General features: G+C 54.4%; 1 protein-coding gene across 4 annotated transcripts; it reads right to left on the reverse strand.

Annotated features, from left to right (window-relative positions):
• Positions 1 to 2,719: 2,719 nt before the first annotated feature.
• Positions 2,720 to 9,045, reverse strand: ORMDL3 (ORMDL sphingolipid biosynthesis regulator 3). 4 transcript variants are annotated; one of them, XM_060133189.1, is made up of 4 exons: positions 8,820 to 9,045; positions 4,416 to 4,610; positions 3,553 to 3,704; positions 2,720 to 3,126 (listed from the first exon to the last, which is right to left on the reverse strand). In XM_060133189.1, exons 2-4 carry the CDS (start codon positions 4,587 to 4,589, stop codon positions 2,991 to 2,993), a joined length of 462 nt encoding a protein of 153 aa, XP_059989172.1. In that variant the 5' UTR covers positions 4,590 to 4,610; positions 8,820 to 9,045; the 3' UTR covers positions 2,720 to 2,990. The 4 variants fall into 4 exon arrangements, with proteins under 4 accessions (XP_059989172.1, XP_059989170.1, XP_059989169.1 ...); XM_060133187.1 differs by having other exon boundaries at positions 4,416 to 4,615; positions 8,820 to 9,044; XM_060133186.1 differs by lacking the exon at positions 8,820 to 9,045 and adding an exon at positions 7,933 to 8,077 and having other exon boundaries at positions 4,416 to 4,615.
• Between the last annotated feature and the right edge of the window lie 3,972 nt (positions 9,046 to 13,017).

Genomic DNA, 13,017 nt, shown 5'->3' on the forward strand with positions numbered 1-13,017 from the left:
GCTCTGGACAGCCCCCCGCCCCCAAGTCCTGTCTCCTCAGTTTCTGGTCAACTTCTGAAGGGTCCCCTTATACTTGGTAAAATAAAATGAATCCCAAAACCCCGCCTGGGGCATCTCCCTCCACCCACTCTCCCCTTCACCCTCTCCTGGTCTACTGTTGTCTCCATCTTGCCTGCCCTGCGGGACGCTCCACGGGCCCACCACGGGGCCAGCCTGACACAGCTGCTCCTCCCCCATTTCTGTTCAGCAGCAGCTCTTGTGTCCCCACCACGTTGGACCCTTCGGGCTCTCTTTCCTCCAAATCCTTCTTACTCTTTCCCCTTCCATCAATCATTCCGCATCTCCTTCCCTTTCTTCAGGCTCCTCTGTCACCCTCCTGAGGCCAGATCACCCCTCACAGTCTTCCTGGCCGCCTTCCCCTAAGTCCCTTCTGGCTAGCCCAGGCACCTACTCACCCATGCTCCCTTCTCTGCCCCTGCCCCCATCATGGTGGCCAACTCTCCACTCACTCCCCACCTAGGAATTCATCTGGGTATATGGAAAGGCTGTGCCCAGGGCCCACAGTCCATCTCAGGGGCCACCCTCTTTTTTTGTCCTCAGCGACTCACCAAAAATGGAGGTTGAAAGAGTCCCCTCTGTGTAAGATCTCTGCACAGTTCCTGGCCACTGTGTCTCAGGAAATTATAAAAAGGGAATTGAAAAAAAAACAAAAAAAACCAAAAAAAACTGGAAAGCTAAGTGCCCCACCTCTCAGGCGTTTAGATAAGCCACATTACAGCTGGGGTGGAGGCAGACAGGCCAAAGGTAAGAAACCAACCCTTCCCTCCTCCTGGACCCAGGGAGCAGGTGGGAGATAGATGATAGACATACACAGATGATATACACAGATGATAGATATACACAGGTGACAGATATACACAGATGACAGATACACAGATGACAGATATACACAGATGACAGATATACACAGATGATAGATATACACAGATGACACTGCACTGAACGCGCTGTAAAGACTCCTCCCTCTCCTGGCCATGTGAGCCTCAGTAAGTCCTATTCCGTCCCACTCACGCTTATGGTGGGGAGAAGGAAGCAGGAAGATTCCTCTGAAGACACAAAGGCCAGGAGGAGATGCAGCCCTCCAAGCCAAGGAAGACAAGTGAAACAGGGCAGGAATTCAGAGGAAAGGACTGGGCACCCCTTGGGGCTCTGCCTTCTACATGAAGCCATTGCTGAACTGACCTCCTCCCTGGCCGTGTCACAAGCTATCCCTCTGCCAGCCCAGCCTGGCTGAAGCCCAGAGGTGTAAGTTCTGTCTGAGGACCAGCCAGGCGAAGTCCCAGAGCAAAATGCTGCTCTCTGGCCGGCCTACTGCCTCTGCCAGTTCCCCGCCAGCCCCTCCAGCTTGCTCTGCTGGAGGTGGCAGGAAAAGCAGAGGTCCCAGGGGCCCTCCCACCATCCAGGCAGAGGGTCAGACTGATGCTCCACACTGCCCCGTCTCCGCCCCCTCCAGGAAGCAGAGGCCAAACTCAGGGGAAACAGGAACACACTGTCCTTTATTTGTGTTTCTCAGAATACTGTACAAAGGGAGTAAAAATCCTATTCACACTTTGCTTAGAAAGATTTTGAGGTCAAAGTTCCTTATGATACGTGGGGCGGGGGTTGGGGGGACCAGGATGCAGAAAACAGGGCCAGTGACGCCACCACCGCCGCTGCCACCGCTCCCTCAGCGCCCCGGCACCCACACCTTCTCAGAAGTAACACGGACCCCAGTCAGGCTGGGGAGGGGAGAAGGCGGCTCCTTCCCGCCACTGCAGGTCACTCCCTGCGCCTGCCACTGTCCCGCTTGAGAGGGACCATGCGGGACTCTGAAGCCCACCAAACCCCTTTGGAGGTGGCCTGATGGCCCCAAAGGTGCATGCCACACGAGAGGCCCTGCCCCAGCGCAGTCTGCACAAGAAGGTTACCGGGTGAAGGGTTGCAGAAGGGCCCCACCATTCATCATGTCTGTCCCATGTCCCCGCGGCCCTCACACCACTGCAGAGACGGGCGTCAAACCGGACCTGTGCTTACGATGACGCACAGGCCCCTTCCACCCATCTCCACCCCCTCATGCCAACCCCGGAGCTTCAAACCCATAGCCGCCTCCCTTCCCATTACCCCCACCATGCTGTGGGTAAGTGACCCTCCAAGACTGTCCCCTTCCCTGACCACTTCCCAAAGAATGAGGTTGGGTCTGTTCCCCCCACCACCCCGCATCTTACACGAAACCCCGCTGCTCTGCGGCCCCGTTGTTTTCAGTCTCAATTCACCCTCCCCACCCCTGCCCCCAGCCCCCTCCCCACCTCCACCAGGGCCAGAAGGCTGCAGCCCTGGCCCCCCACCTCTGGGACCAGGCCATGCACACTCAGCCCCACCCCCCCACATCTCCTTACCCTCCCCACCCGCACCTAGTACCCCGGGGGGTGCTGTATGGGAGCTGTCTGACTTGAATTAGACAATTCTCTACCCAGAGGGATGAGGCACGCTCACACAACTGCTTTTGTATATATAAGCACACACTAAGTGTCATCCTAAAGACTTAAGAATTAAAGTGAAACAAACTAGAAGCTGTACCGTTCCCTCTGCCCTGCTCACGGGGGTTAAAGTGCTTTAGCAGGCCAAGGAGGCGCAAGCGAGCAGGGGGCTTCCCTGGCCTCTCGTCCCAACCTCATAGGTCTGTGTTCAGCCCAGGAGCCCAGCCCATTCCAGGAGCACCCCCATGAGGCAAAAGGAAAAGATCAAAAGAATCAGGAGGGGTCAGAGCCCCGGGGGGGGGGCCCACCCCAAACTACTTCAAGTCTGCTACTGTGGGAAGTGAGGGGGAAACTAGGGCCCAGAGGCTCAACCCCCAGCTCCGGCGGTACCCGGCGGCTCCTTCTGTCTTCAGCGTCACAGCACAGGCTTCTACCCCTCCCCTGCCATCCCAGGCAGGGGAAGGGGCTGCACCCTCAGTACTTATTGATTCCGAAAATCCGGACTCCATGGAGCTGCGGCAGCTTGGGGATGAGCACGCTCATCAAGGACACAGTGTTGAGGATGAAATGGATCTGGTCGTACTTGGTGTAGAAGCTGGTGAGGAAGTACCTGGGTGGGGAAGGTTGGGGGCAGGTATAAGACGCTGTTTGGAAGACGCCTTTCTCCCTCACTCCCTGGTCGGGGGAGGCAGATTCCTGACAGCCGAGGAGTTATGGGAAAGACCCCCCCCAGAACAGAAGTAGGGTGGCAAGATCTGCGCAGCTAAGGAAGCTCCTGCTGACCCAGTCCCCTTGCTCTACCCCAAGCCCATGGGCCAAACTCACTGGCAGGAAGGAAGCCCCAACCGAGGAAAGACAGGACCAGGGAGGCACAGCCTGAGCCCAGTGTAAGACCCAGGCACACCCCAACCTTCCTTCCTTTGCTCATTCCTGTGCCAAGAGCCACAGCTGGCGAGGGGTTTAAGCCTTGCAGGGCCCCAGGGTCCCCCAGGCCTTGGCCTTCCTGCTGGCGTCCCCCTCTCCCTAAGGCACTCACAGCACGATGGGTGTGATGGTCAGGAATTTCCGAGATGCCGTGAACTGCACTCCATAGTCCATCTGCTCCCAGTGGGTTAGCAGCCTTGCCTTGCCCTGGTCGGGGGTCTCAAAGGGGGTCCCCTTCACCGTGTGCAGGAAGATGTACATGCCCTGGAGGGAGGGGCCTTTGTTAGAGGACGCAAAAGGCCGAAGGCCCTCCAGCTCAGCTCCTCCACCCCAGTCACAGACGTGGGCTCCTGGTGACCTGGAGCCCCCTCTGCTGGGCAGGGGGATGCGGGCTGGAGGTCAGGTGGGAGGAGCTGGGAGCCTGGCCAGAAAATAAGGGGACCCACCGGGGGAGAGGGCAGGCCTGGCATGAGAACTCCCGGGGAGGTGTCAGCCACAGAACCAGCATGGAGACGCCACCCCTCCAGCCCAGGGCTAGGCTCCCTGTGCCTGCCAGCTGGCAGGGGGCAAGCAGATGGGAAGGAACGAGACCCCTGCTTGCCCACCAAAAGAATACCAGGGAGCAAGCAGGTAGCGAGGGAGCAGAGAGGGGCAAGAGGAAAAGATGCTCTGAGATCCTAACTCGGGAAAGAGGCATTTCTGCCCCAGGCTAGGACCTGGGTCCTCTGGACTGTTTAGGGCCCTTAGTTCAGCTCTCCGTGGCCCATCTTCCAGGTCCACAAGTCACCCCATCCTAGAGGTGTGGACATATCTGCAGATTTTATTCCAATAAAGAGGAATGGGGCAGAAAGAAGAGGGTGGGGTCTGGGCTCTGCTGACACGTGCCGTCAGCAGGTCACCCTGACGTCTGGCCCAGGTCTGGCGGGCTCCCATCCTCCCCGGCCCCACCAAAGGCAGGCAGCAACAGGTCCTCACCATGTTGTGGATGAGGTTGGTGAGGGTCCAGACGACGGGGACGCTCACAAAGGGAATGCTGAGCAGCACGACGTGGAGGAGCCCGATGGCCAGCACGTAGGACAGCCAGATGCCACGGCTGTTCATCACCCGCGTGTTGGGGTTCACCTCGCTGTGTGCTGTTCCCACATTCATCCTGCTGCCCCTCTCCTGCCACTGTTCTGCAAACAAGCAGCACAGGTGAGACAGGTCACACCACTTTCCCTGCCCTCTCACACCCTCCAAATCCTGCAGGGAAGGAGGCTCTGCTCTCCCCGAGAACTCCAAGCAGGTCTACCATTTTGATTCTCAAGCGAGGAGGCCAGAGAAAGTCCATGTAGACTTAACTCTATTCATTTCTCACTGCTGGGTTGGGATGAACACCAGGCTGCTCCGCACATAGTCCGATCAGGACAGTGCCCTTCCAGGCACTGGGACTGCCTGGGTGGATAGGTCGTCAAGAGGCATGGAGCCCCAGAGTCAAGAAACCACTGCCCATCCCGCAATCTCACCCTCCAGAGGGTCCCCTTCCCACGAAGCCCAGGGGAGGGGAGAAGAGGCCTGTGCCCTTAGAATCACTCGGCATAACCCCTGCTGGACTCCGTCTTGCTGAGGGTCTGATATAAGACACCTCCATCCCTGAGCCCCCCGCCCTCCTGTTACAAGGAATAAAAGGAGATGAGAACAGTCAGTAGTGGATAAAATATTTGGGGGGTCATTGCTTCTACCCATCTCCCCTAATTCTCCAATCCTGGGTATGACTGGCAGCGTAGAAAGAGAGGGAAAGGGAAGAAAAGAGAAAACACACTAGAGATGAACTTTGCCCAGACCTGGAAGCTGCCTTCTTGGTGACACAAAACAACCCGTCCAGACAGATGTTTTTTGTTTTTTTTTTTTCCGTCCAGATGTTTTATCCATTTGGCAGCCACTCAGGCTACCCCTCCTGATGCCACCAGTTTTGCTGCCAAACTTCCAGGGCCCTTTTCCCCACCAGAGGAGAGGCCAGGATAGAGAACACAGCCAACACCTACAGCTCCCACGGGTGGCTGGAGCCCACATCAACATACCTCTCCCAGGGACACAAAATCACACCTGTGGCCTCTCTCCTACCCCCCCCCCCGTTTTCTCTCTGCCCACCCATCCTCACCTGGGCCTCCTTTCCCAGCACCTGTTTCCAGGTGTAAGTTAGCACCACGCCTTCCCCTGCCCAGCTCTAAGGGCAGAAGCCCTGCAGCAGGAGGAACCAGGAGGGCTGCCCTTGATGCCCATGAAACAATGCAGCCGAGCTGCATTCCTGGATGCAGGTAAGGAGGGGAACGAGCAGCCCCATGTCCAGAGCTGAGCTCTGGATCCCTGAGGGCCCTGTGACCAGCAGGAGGTGGGGACAGATGGCACCTTTGTACTGGCTCTCCTCCCTAGCTGAGGGAAGATCCTGCCTGATAAAGACCCTAAGGTCATCACCATGATAACAGCCCCATCTTTCCTGGGGATACAGATGAGGGCATCCTGGAAGTGCCCAGAAGGTCACCTCCCTCACCCTGCTGCAACAAACCCCCTCAGAATCGGTTGCCCTCTATCTCTGGCTAGGATCACAGAGTCTGCAAAGGAGCCGATTCTCAAGAATCAGTTCTCTACTTCCAGGATAATGGGAACAAGTTTCCTCCTTTCAGATGGCTCCAAGCTTAAAGACCTCAGGGGAAATGTGACCCACAACACACTTTCCCAACATACAAACACATGAGATGGCCCAGGGTGCAACCAGAAGTAGCGATGCTCCTGGGGCCCACCAGCTCGACCCATTAGGCTGGATCACTGGGCCTAAGAGAAACCCAAGGAACCAGAAAACCAGGAGTGGCTCAGGCGTTTACCTTCCCAGGGCCTTAGGGCTTCAGTTACCCTACCAGAGCTCCTGGGATACCTACTGCACAAAAGCCTCCGCCTGGTGGACAGGGTGGTCGGGGACACTTGGCTAGGAAGTGAGGGCTCTGAAGGACTTCATTACTGACGAAGGAGAGAGAAAGAATTCCCCAAGTTGACCAGACACTGCTGCCCCTCCCCACTTCTCCCTAACCTAGACCCTCAAGGGTGTAGGAGTAGCTAGATCTCTAGCCCTCCCTAGTGTTTTGTCCAGGAGTGCTAAGAGCCTTGCTGAGTTCCAGATCATCCTACACTCCTTTCTGGCTGTATCAGGGCATCCAACGAAGCCTGATGAGTCTAGGAGGGGCCCAGACCTATGACTTAAATGACACCCTGGGAAGCTTCTTCCTGAAACCTGAACACGAAGTGCCCTGAGAACAAAACATCTCAGGAGCCCACCCCCCCAAGAGGCCCCCCCCAAAAAAGAAAAAAACAGAAGAGGTCAATAAACTAAGAAAAAGACTGGAAGCAAGAAGCACTCTTGAGACTTTTGTGTGACTAAGGGTACATATCACCACTGCTAGTGAAATAACCAACCCCCCGGGCCCAGAAGGGGAGAAATGGAGAGAAGAAGCTGTTGGAGAGAGAGAAGGCGCACAGCAGCTGAGCCTGAAAAGTTCTGCTGCCACCGCTGGCAGCGGGCAGGTGGCTGCCTGTGTCAGTCCCTGATGTGGTTTCACAACCTGCCTCAAACCAGAGCCTGCAGCAACTTTGTTCTGTTAACTACTTTCTTGCTGGTAACTCTTTCCTACTAATTCCCTCCCTTCCCCTCTGGCTCCGTATACAAATGTCTCTGCCTAGCCAGTCTGTCAGACACCTAAGCCGAGGCCACAGTGCCAGCAGCCAGGTGAGCGCTTCCTAATCTCTCCCCCAAGTAAGGGCAGCAAATCTTTCGCCTTCTGGGTTGAAGAGCACAAAGCCTGCAACCTGGACCCCAACGGGGAGTCCCTGGCAGCACGCCACAGTGCCATTTTCATTCCGCCCACCCCGCAACCCGCAGGGCCACAGTCGTTCACCTCGCAGCTCCGGCTCTGCCTCCCGGACTCGGGGTGGCGGTGGGAATGGAAAAACCGCGAGTACAGGAGGGAACCCACACTAGCACGGGAAGAGGGTGAAGCGAGGAGGCGGAGTTTTCACTATTGTTGGGGTTTTCTGAGTGGGACTTCAAGCCGAAGTGGGGAGCCTCCGCTCCGTTCCCCAGCCTGGGACCTCGCACTCGGAGCCTGGCCCGGTCCGGAGCCCCACCCCCACCCCCACGCGTTCACCCAGCCCTGGAAGCGAACAAACCTTTATCCCCGAAGCCCAGCCTCTCCCCGCCCCCCACCCCCAGACCGAGCACTCCTCCTCTACGCCCCATCCCGGGCCTCCGCCCGCACTTTCCCCTTTGGGCATCCCTTCGACTGATGCACGCCCCCCTCCGCCCCCCGCTCGGCTGACGCACCCCCTCCACCTCCGCTCACCCTGTCCCGGTCCCCTCCAGCCACGGGCGCCTCCCCAGCAGCCCCCACCTCCTTTCCCGTCCCGCCTCTAGCCCCAGGAGGCTCCCGGTTTGGCCACTCCGAAGCCGCCCGTCCGAACTCACCGTGCGCGGCCGGAGCTCGAGGCCCGGGAGGGGTGCCCGGGGGCGAGGGCCACTGCTGCTCCAGCAGCTGTAATAAGCCGCGGCGGCAGCCACCCCGCTGGCAGCTCCGGCCGAATCAACGACCCGCGCCGGCCCCCATTACGTCACCGCCCAGCGCCGGCCCGCCCGCCGCCTCCTGGGAGTTGTAGTTTTTTTTTTAAACCCCTGCTCCAGCCCAGGCCTCGCTGGGGCCGCACGGAGCTTTCAATAGCAAGAGAAACAAAGATCAGATGGTATCGCTTTGGCGCATGGCAATGCCTGTTTCGGCGTCTGCGCGCTGCTTGTGGGGTTTACTCTTGCCCAGTTTTGCTGGCGAGGAAACTTGGAGTTTTAAGTAGCTTGCCACAGCCCCCGGCTGGGTCCCCCCAGAAATTCTGACCTCAAGTCAGAGTTTTTCATCTACACCTCGCTGCCTCTGCCCTGGCCCTCCAGAAATCGACTGGCGCAGCCGGTGCTGGGCACTCCTGGAAGCGGGTTTTTCACAACGTTGCTTAGGATGAGAGTCTGCAGGGCAGAGAACGCAGTCCACAGCCTGTCTGCTCCTCAGTTACACCTGACCCAGGCTGGCCTGGGCCAGGTCCCATCCTCGGCCTCCCCACATTAGAAGTTGGAAGAGGACTTGGGAAGACGACCTGATGAATAGCCAAGACCCTGAGTCCCAGCCCCTGGTCAGCTGTTTGGCTTTGGGTGGGAGGCTCTCGGATCTGCACTTTTCACCTCTGCATGCTCTAGAGGCAAGGGCACAGATTTTCCTGTCAGGTAGACTTAGCAGGCACTGCTTCACCAGCAGTGTCACCCTGGGCAAATAACTTGTCTTAATCTCCAATTCCATGCCTGTGAAAACCTACCTCCCAGGTTGTGGGAATTCAGAAGAATGTATGTGTAGCAGCTGTTGCGTGGTAGGAAGCTGTTGCTCTAGGAGGTTGAACTAAACGACTCTTGAGGTCTCCTGGGTCACTCCCACTCTCCATGTCACCAAGAGTGCCTTGTTTGAGGAGTTTCCAATCCCCTGACCCAGGTTCTAAGTCCACTCTATGCACAACAGGGCTGGAATAGCAGGGTCAGGTGATGTCATGACACGCCAATCTGACTGGCTGTAAACACACACTGAAGGTGAGGGGACAAAAAGGAGAATGCTGGCCCAGCGAACCTGGGGAGCACTCCTCTGTGACCTCACCCACCCCTCCCCAAGGGGGCTTCCAGGGAACAGCTGGCATAAAGCAGGAGTGGGGCCCCCAGAGGGGGCACCAAGCAGGTGGATATCTGAACCACCCAGAACAGAACAGGCAGCTTCTCGAATATTTCCAGGGCCAGTAGCCCAGGAGCACTCAGCCCAAGACCTAAATGGTCACCCCAGAGTCTGAAAAATTTTTGCTGTGTCTTACAGAAGTTCCTACTGGTAGGGAGAGGCCCCTTTCCTTACAGTCAGCCTTGTGAAGAAATAAGCAAAAACCGAGTGTTGTCCTTTCCTTAGAAGCCTCCCCGGTATTGAGGCAAAAAAAAAAAAAAAAATCTCTTGGGCTTCCCTGGTGGCGCAGTGGTTGAGAGTTTGCCTGCCGATGTAGGGGACACGGGTTCGTGCCCCGGTCCAGGAAGATCCCACATGCCACGGAGCGGCTGGGCCTGTGAGCCATGGCCGCTGAGCCTGCGCGTCCGGAGCCTGTGCTCTGCAACGGCAGAGGCCACAGTAGTGAGGCCCGCGTACAGCAAAAGAAAAAAAAAGTCTCTTATTTTTCCCAAAGTGAGCCTACTTGTCTCCTTCGACTTTTCTCTGGGATTCTTCCGTCTTCGCCGAAGTTGATCAAGCTCTCTGATCTTTGCCAGTTTCCTCACTCTCTGTGAAGTTCAGTGACCCAGACTGGATCCGTGTCTCAAATGAGGGTCTGACTAATGCATAGTCTTAACAGAAAGATTATTGGACATGCCATGCCCTATTAATAGCTCCTGTTATCAAGGGTTTGTTGTTTTTTATCTTTCACAACAGGAATGAACAGAGTACTGACTCACTCTAGGTTTGTGGTAAATTGTGGATCACTTTCTGCTTAATTTAGCCTGAGTCCCTGTCATCATCTTTCTCCTCTAGCTCTCTGCCTTCATAATTATCACGTCTTCACCAAACATCCTTCAGCCTTGAATAGGCCTAAGTACTTAGAATGAGTGACAGCACTCTTGTGTGGTGCTGGGCATGCATAACCCCTTGGACAGACACTTGGTGATCTGTGCCAAGAGGCTGAACGATTGTTCAGGCCTCAGAGCCATGATTCCATTTCTGGTAGCATATTCTAAGGAAGTACGTACCATGCACTATGTGCGAAGATCTTTATTCCAACGTTAGTTATAACAATGGAAAACTGAAAGCAACCCAAATGCCCAAGAAAAAAATAATCGTACTATATCCATTCGGTGACATAGTAGGAAGCCATATAATAAGCAGTATAGGAAAATGTTTGCTAAGTTAGATGAAAAGATCAGGATACAAAATAGCATGAGCTGGGAGTTCCCTGGCGGCCCAGTGTTTAGGACTTGGGGCTGTCACTGCCATGGGCCCGGGTTCAATCCCTGGTCAGGGAACTAAGATCCCACAAGCCCTGCCCCACAGGACGGCCAAAAAAATATATATGTATATAGCCTGAGCATTCTCCAGGGGTGCAGTCAGCAAAACAAACACAATTCCCTTATTAACAAATAAATTGGAAGAAAAAAAGGAAAGGGAGAGACTTACACTTAAAAGAAATTAAGCAATCTGTCAACCAAAAACCTTATCTGGGTCCTCATTCAAGCAAACCAACTTTTAAAAATATATATATTTTATTAAATTATTGAGGAAATTTGAACACTAACTATTCAAATTGATGATCTTAATGAAATATACATTTTAAGGCATGATATGGTACTGTGGTAATTTTTTCAATAGAAAACCTCGGGCTTCCCTGGTGGCGTAGTGGTTAAGAGTCCGCCTGCCAGTGCACGGGACATGGGTTTGAGCCCTGGTCCGGGAAGATCCCACATGCCGCGGAACAACTAAGCCCGTGAGCCACAACTACTGAGTCCGCGAGCCACAGCTACTGAGCCCGCGTGCCACACTACTGAAGCCCCTGTGCTTAGAGCCCGTGCTCCGCAACAAGGGAAGCCACCACGATGAGCAGCCTGCGCACCACCGCGAAGAGCGGTGCCCGCTCGCCACAACTGGAGAGAGCCTGCGCACAGCAGCAAAGACCCAATGCAGTCAAAAATAAAATAAATACATTAAAAATAATAATAATAAAATAAATAAATAACCTCCTTATCTTTTGGAGATAAATACTAAAATATGTGTGGATGAAATGATATGATGACTGGATTTGCTTCAAAATCATCGGGGCTGGGGATGGGGGAAGGGATTAAAAGAAACAAGTTGGGCCATGAGGTGATAATTATTGAAACTGGGGGAGGGGAACATGAGATTCTGTTTGAAATTGTCCATAATAAGTTTTTATAAACCTGCATATGCATTAACGATTCTGATGAGACAAAATAGAGTAACACTGGTAAGATCCTGGCCCCAGACTGCCAGGGTTCAACTCCCATCTCCTGTAGTTACCAGCTGTGTGACCTTAGGCAAGTCACCGAACCTCTCTGTGCTGCAGTTCCTAAAAATGAAGGATGTTGATGATCATGGTGATACCCACCTCATGCTGTTGTGAAGATTAAATGGGTCGTTAAGTGTGAAGCATTTAGAACAATTCCTGGCACACAGTGAGTACTCTATATATGTATCAACTTTTGTTAATCCGTTCCACATTTGAGTGATATTTGAGCATCTACTTCACTAGGCTGTGGAAATTCAATAAAATAAAAACAGATCTTGTGTTAGGATGGAGGGTTTGGGGGTGATCTTTTTCATTCTCTAGTTTCAAACTTTGTGTAATGTGAGATTATTCGTTTTAAATTTTTTATGAAAACTGTTTGTGTTTTTAAAACAGAGTGAGTCACCTTTGCAGGCTCTCCCAGCCCTCTGGGAGCTCCTTAGTCTGCTCAAGTAGACGTGTTCCCAGCCTTGGGGTATTTCCATCTGGCAGGGTGGTGTGGCCTCTGCTTGCCATAGATACACTGTGTGGGCCAAGATAGCAAACACGGGCAGGGTAATAAGCTGGGAGTACATTCCTGGGGTGATGGTAGTGGTGGGAAGTGAGGAGGTGGGGCATCAAGAAACAGAGCCCCTTCTTCTGACCCCTGGGGGAATGAATGGCACCCCTCCATTCTTACCACCTCCTACTCCGCTCCAATTCACTCCTGCTACCCTCCGGCTCCCCCCACCTCACCTCCCCCCTTCCCGAAGGGGAGGTTTTGAGGTCACACCCAGAGCAAGTGCGATGAAGCAAGGAGCTGTTTATTTCGTTGGCAGTTGTTTTTATTTGGGTGGGGGTACCATGGGCGTGTAGTGGCAGCGGAAGGGAGGGGGCAGTGATGCTGAGCAGACAGAGCACTGAGAGCTACCAAGCTGATGAGAAACAGGAGGAGGTGCCGGGACGGGCAGCATTGCCAGTGGGCACTCCGCTCCCCTCCCCTCGCCCAGCCCTGTGGTTAGCTATTTTGGGCTGCAGAGGGAAAGAGTCAAGTCTGCCAGGGCCTCCAGGGCCAGAGCCAAGGCCAGAGAACCAGAACCTCCCTCTGGGAACCAAGAGCAGCCTGTTCTTTAGGAACCCCTCAATCTGCATATTCTCTGATACAGACAATTGAGATTTTCTCTCATGAAATAAAAACAGTTTAGAAAACTGTAAATATTACAGATCAAAAGGGCAATGGATATAAAAACAGTAGCTTCAGGAAAAGCTCCCCTCACATCCTTCCAGTCGCATTACTACCCTTAGCAGGCCTCACCTCTTTAGAAATTCTGGGCGGTCACTGCCCCAGATCAGCTTCCTCCTCTTCCTAACACTGCTCCTCCTTCAGTGACAATCACAGCCAACATTATGAGCATTTGCTGTGTTCCAGGCACTGGGCAAAGGCTTTTACGTACATAAGCTCTCTTAATCTTTAAAACGGCCCTGCAAAGTAAGTATTTTT

This window comes from Lagenorhynchus albirostris, chromosome 20, assembly GCF_949774975.1.
Source record: "Lagenorhynchus albirostris chromosome 20, mLagAlb1.1, whole genome shotgun sequence".
Classification (NCBI taxonomy): Eukaryota; Metazoa; Chordata; class Mammalia; order Artiodactyla; family Delphinidae; genus Lagenorhynchus; species Lagenorhynchus albirostris.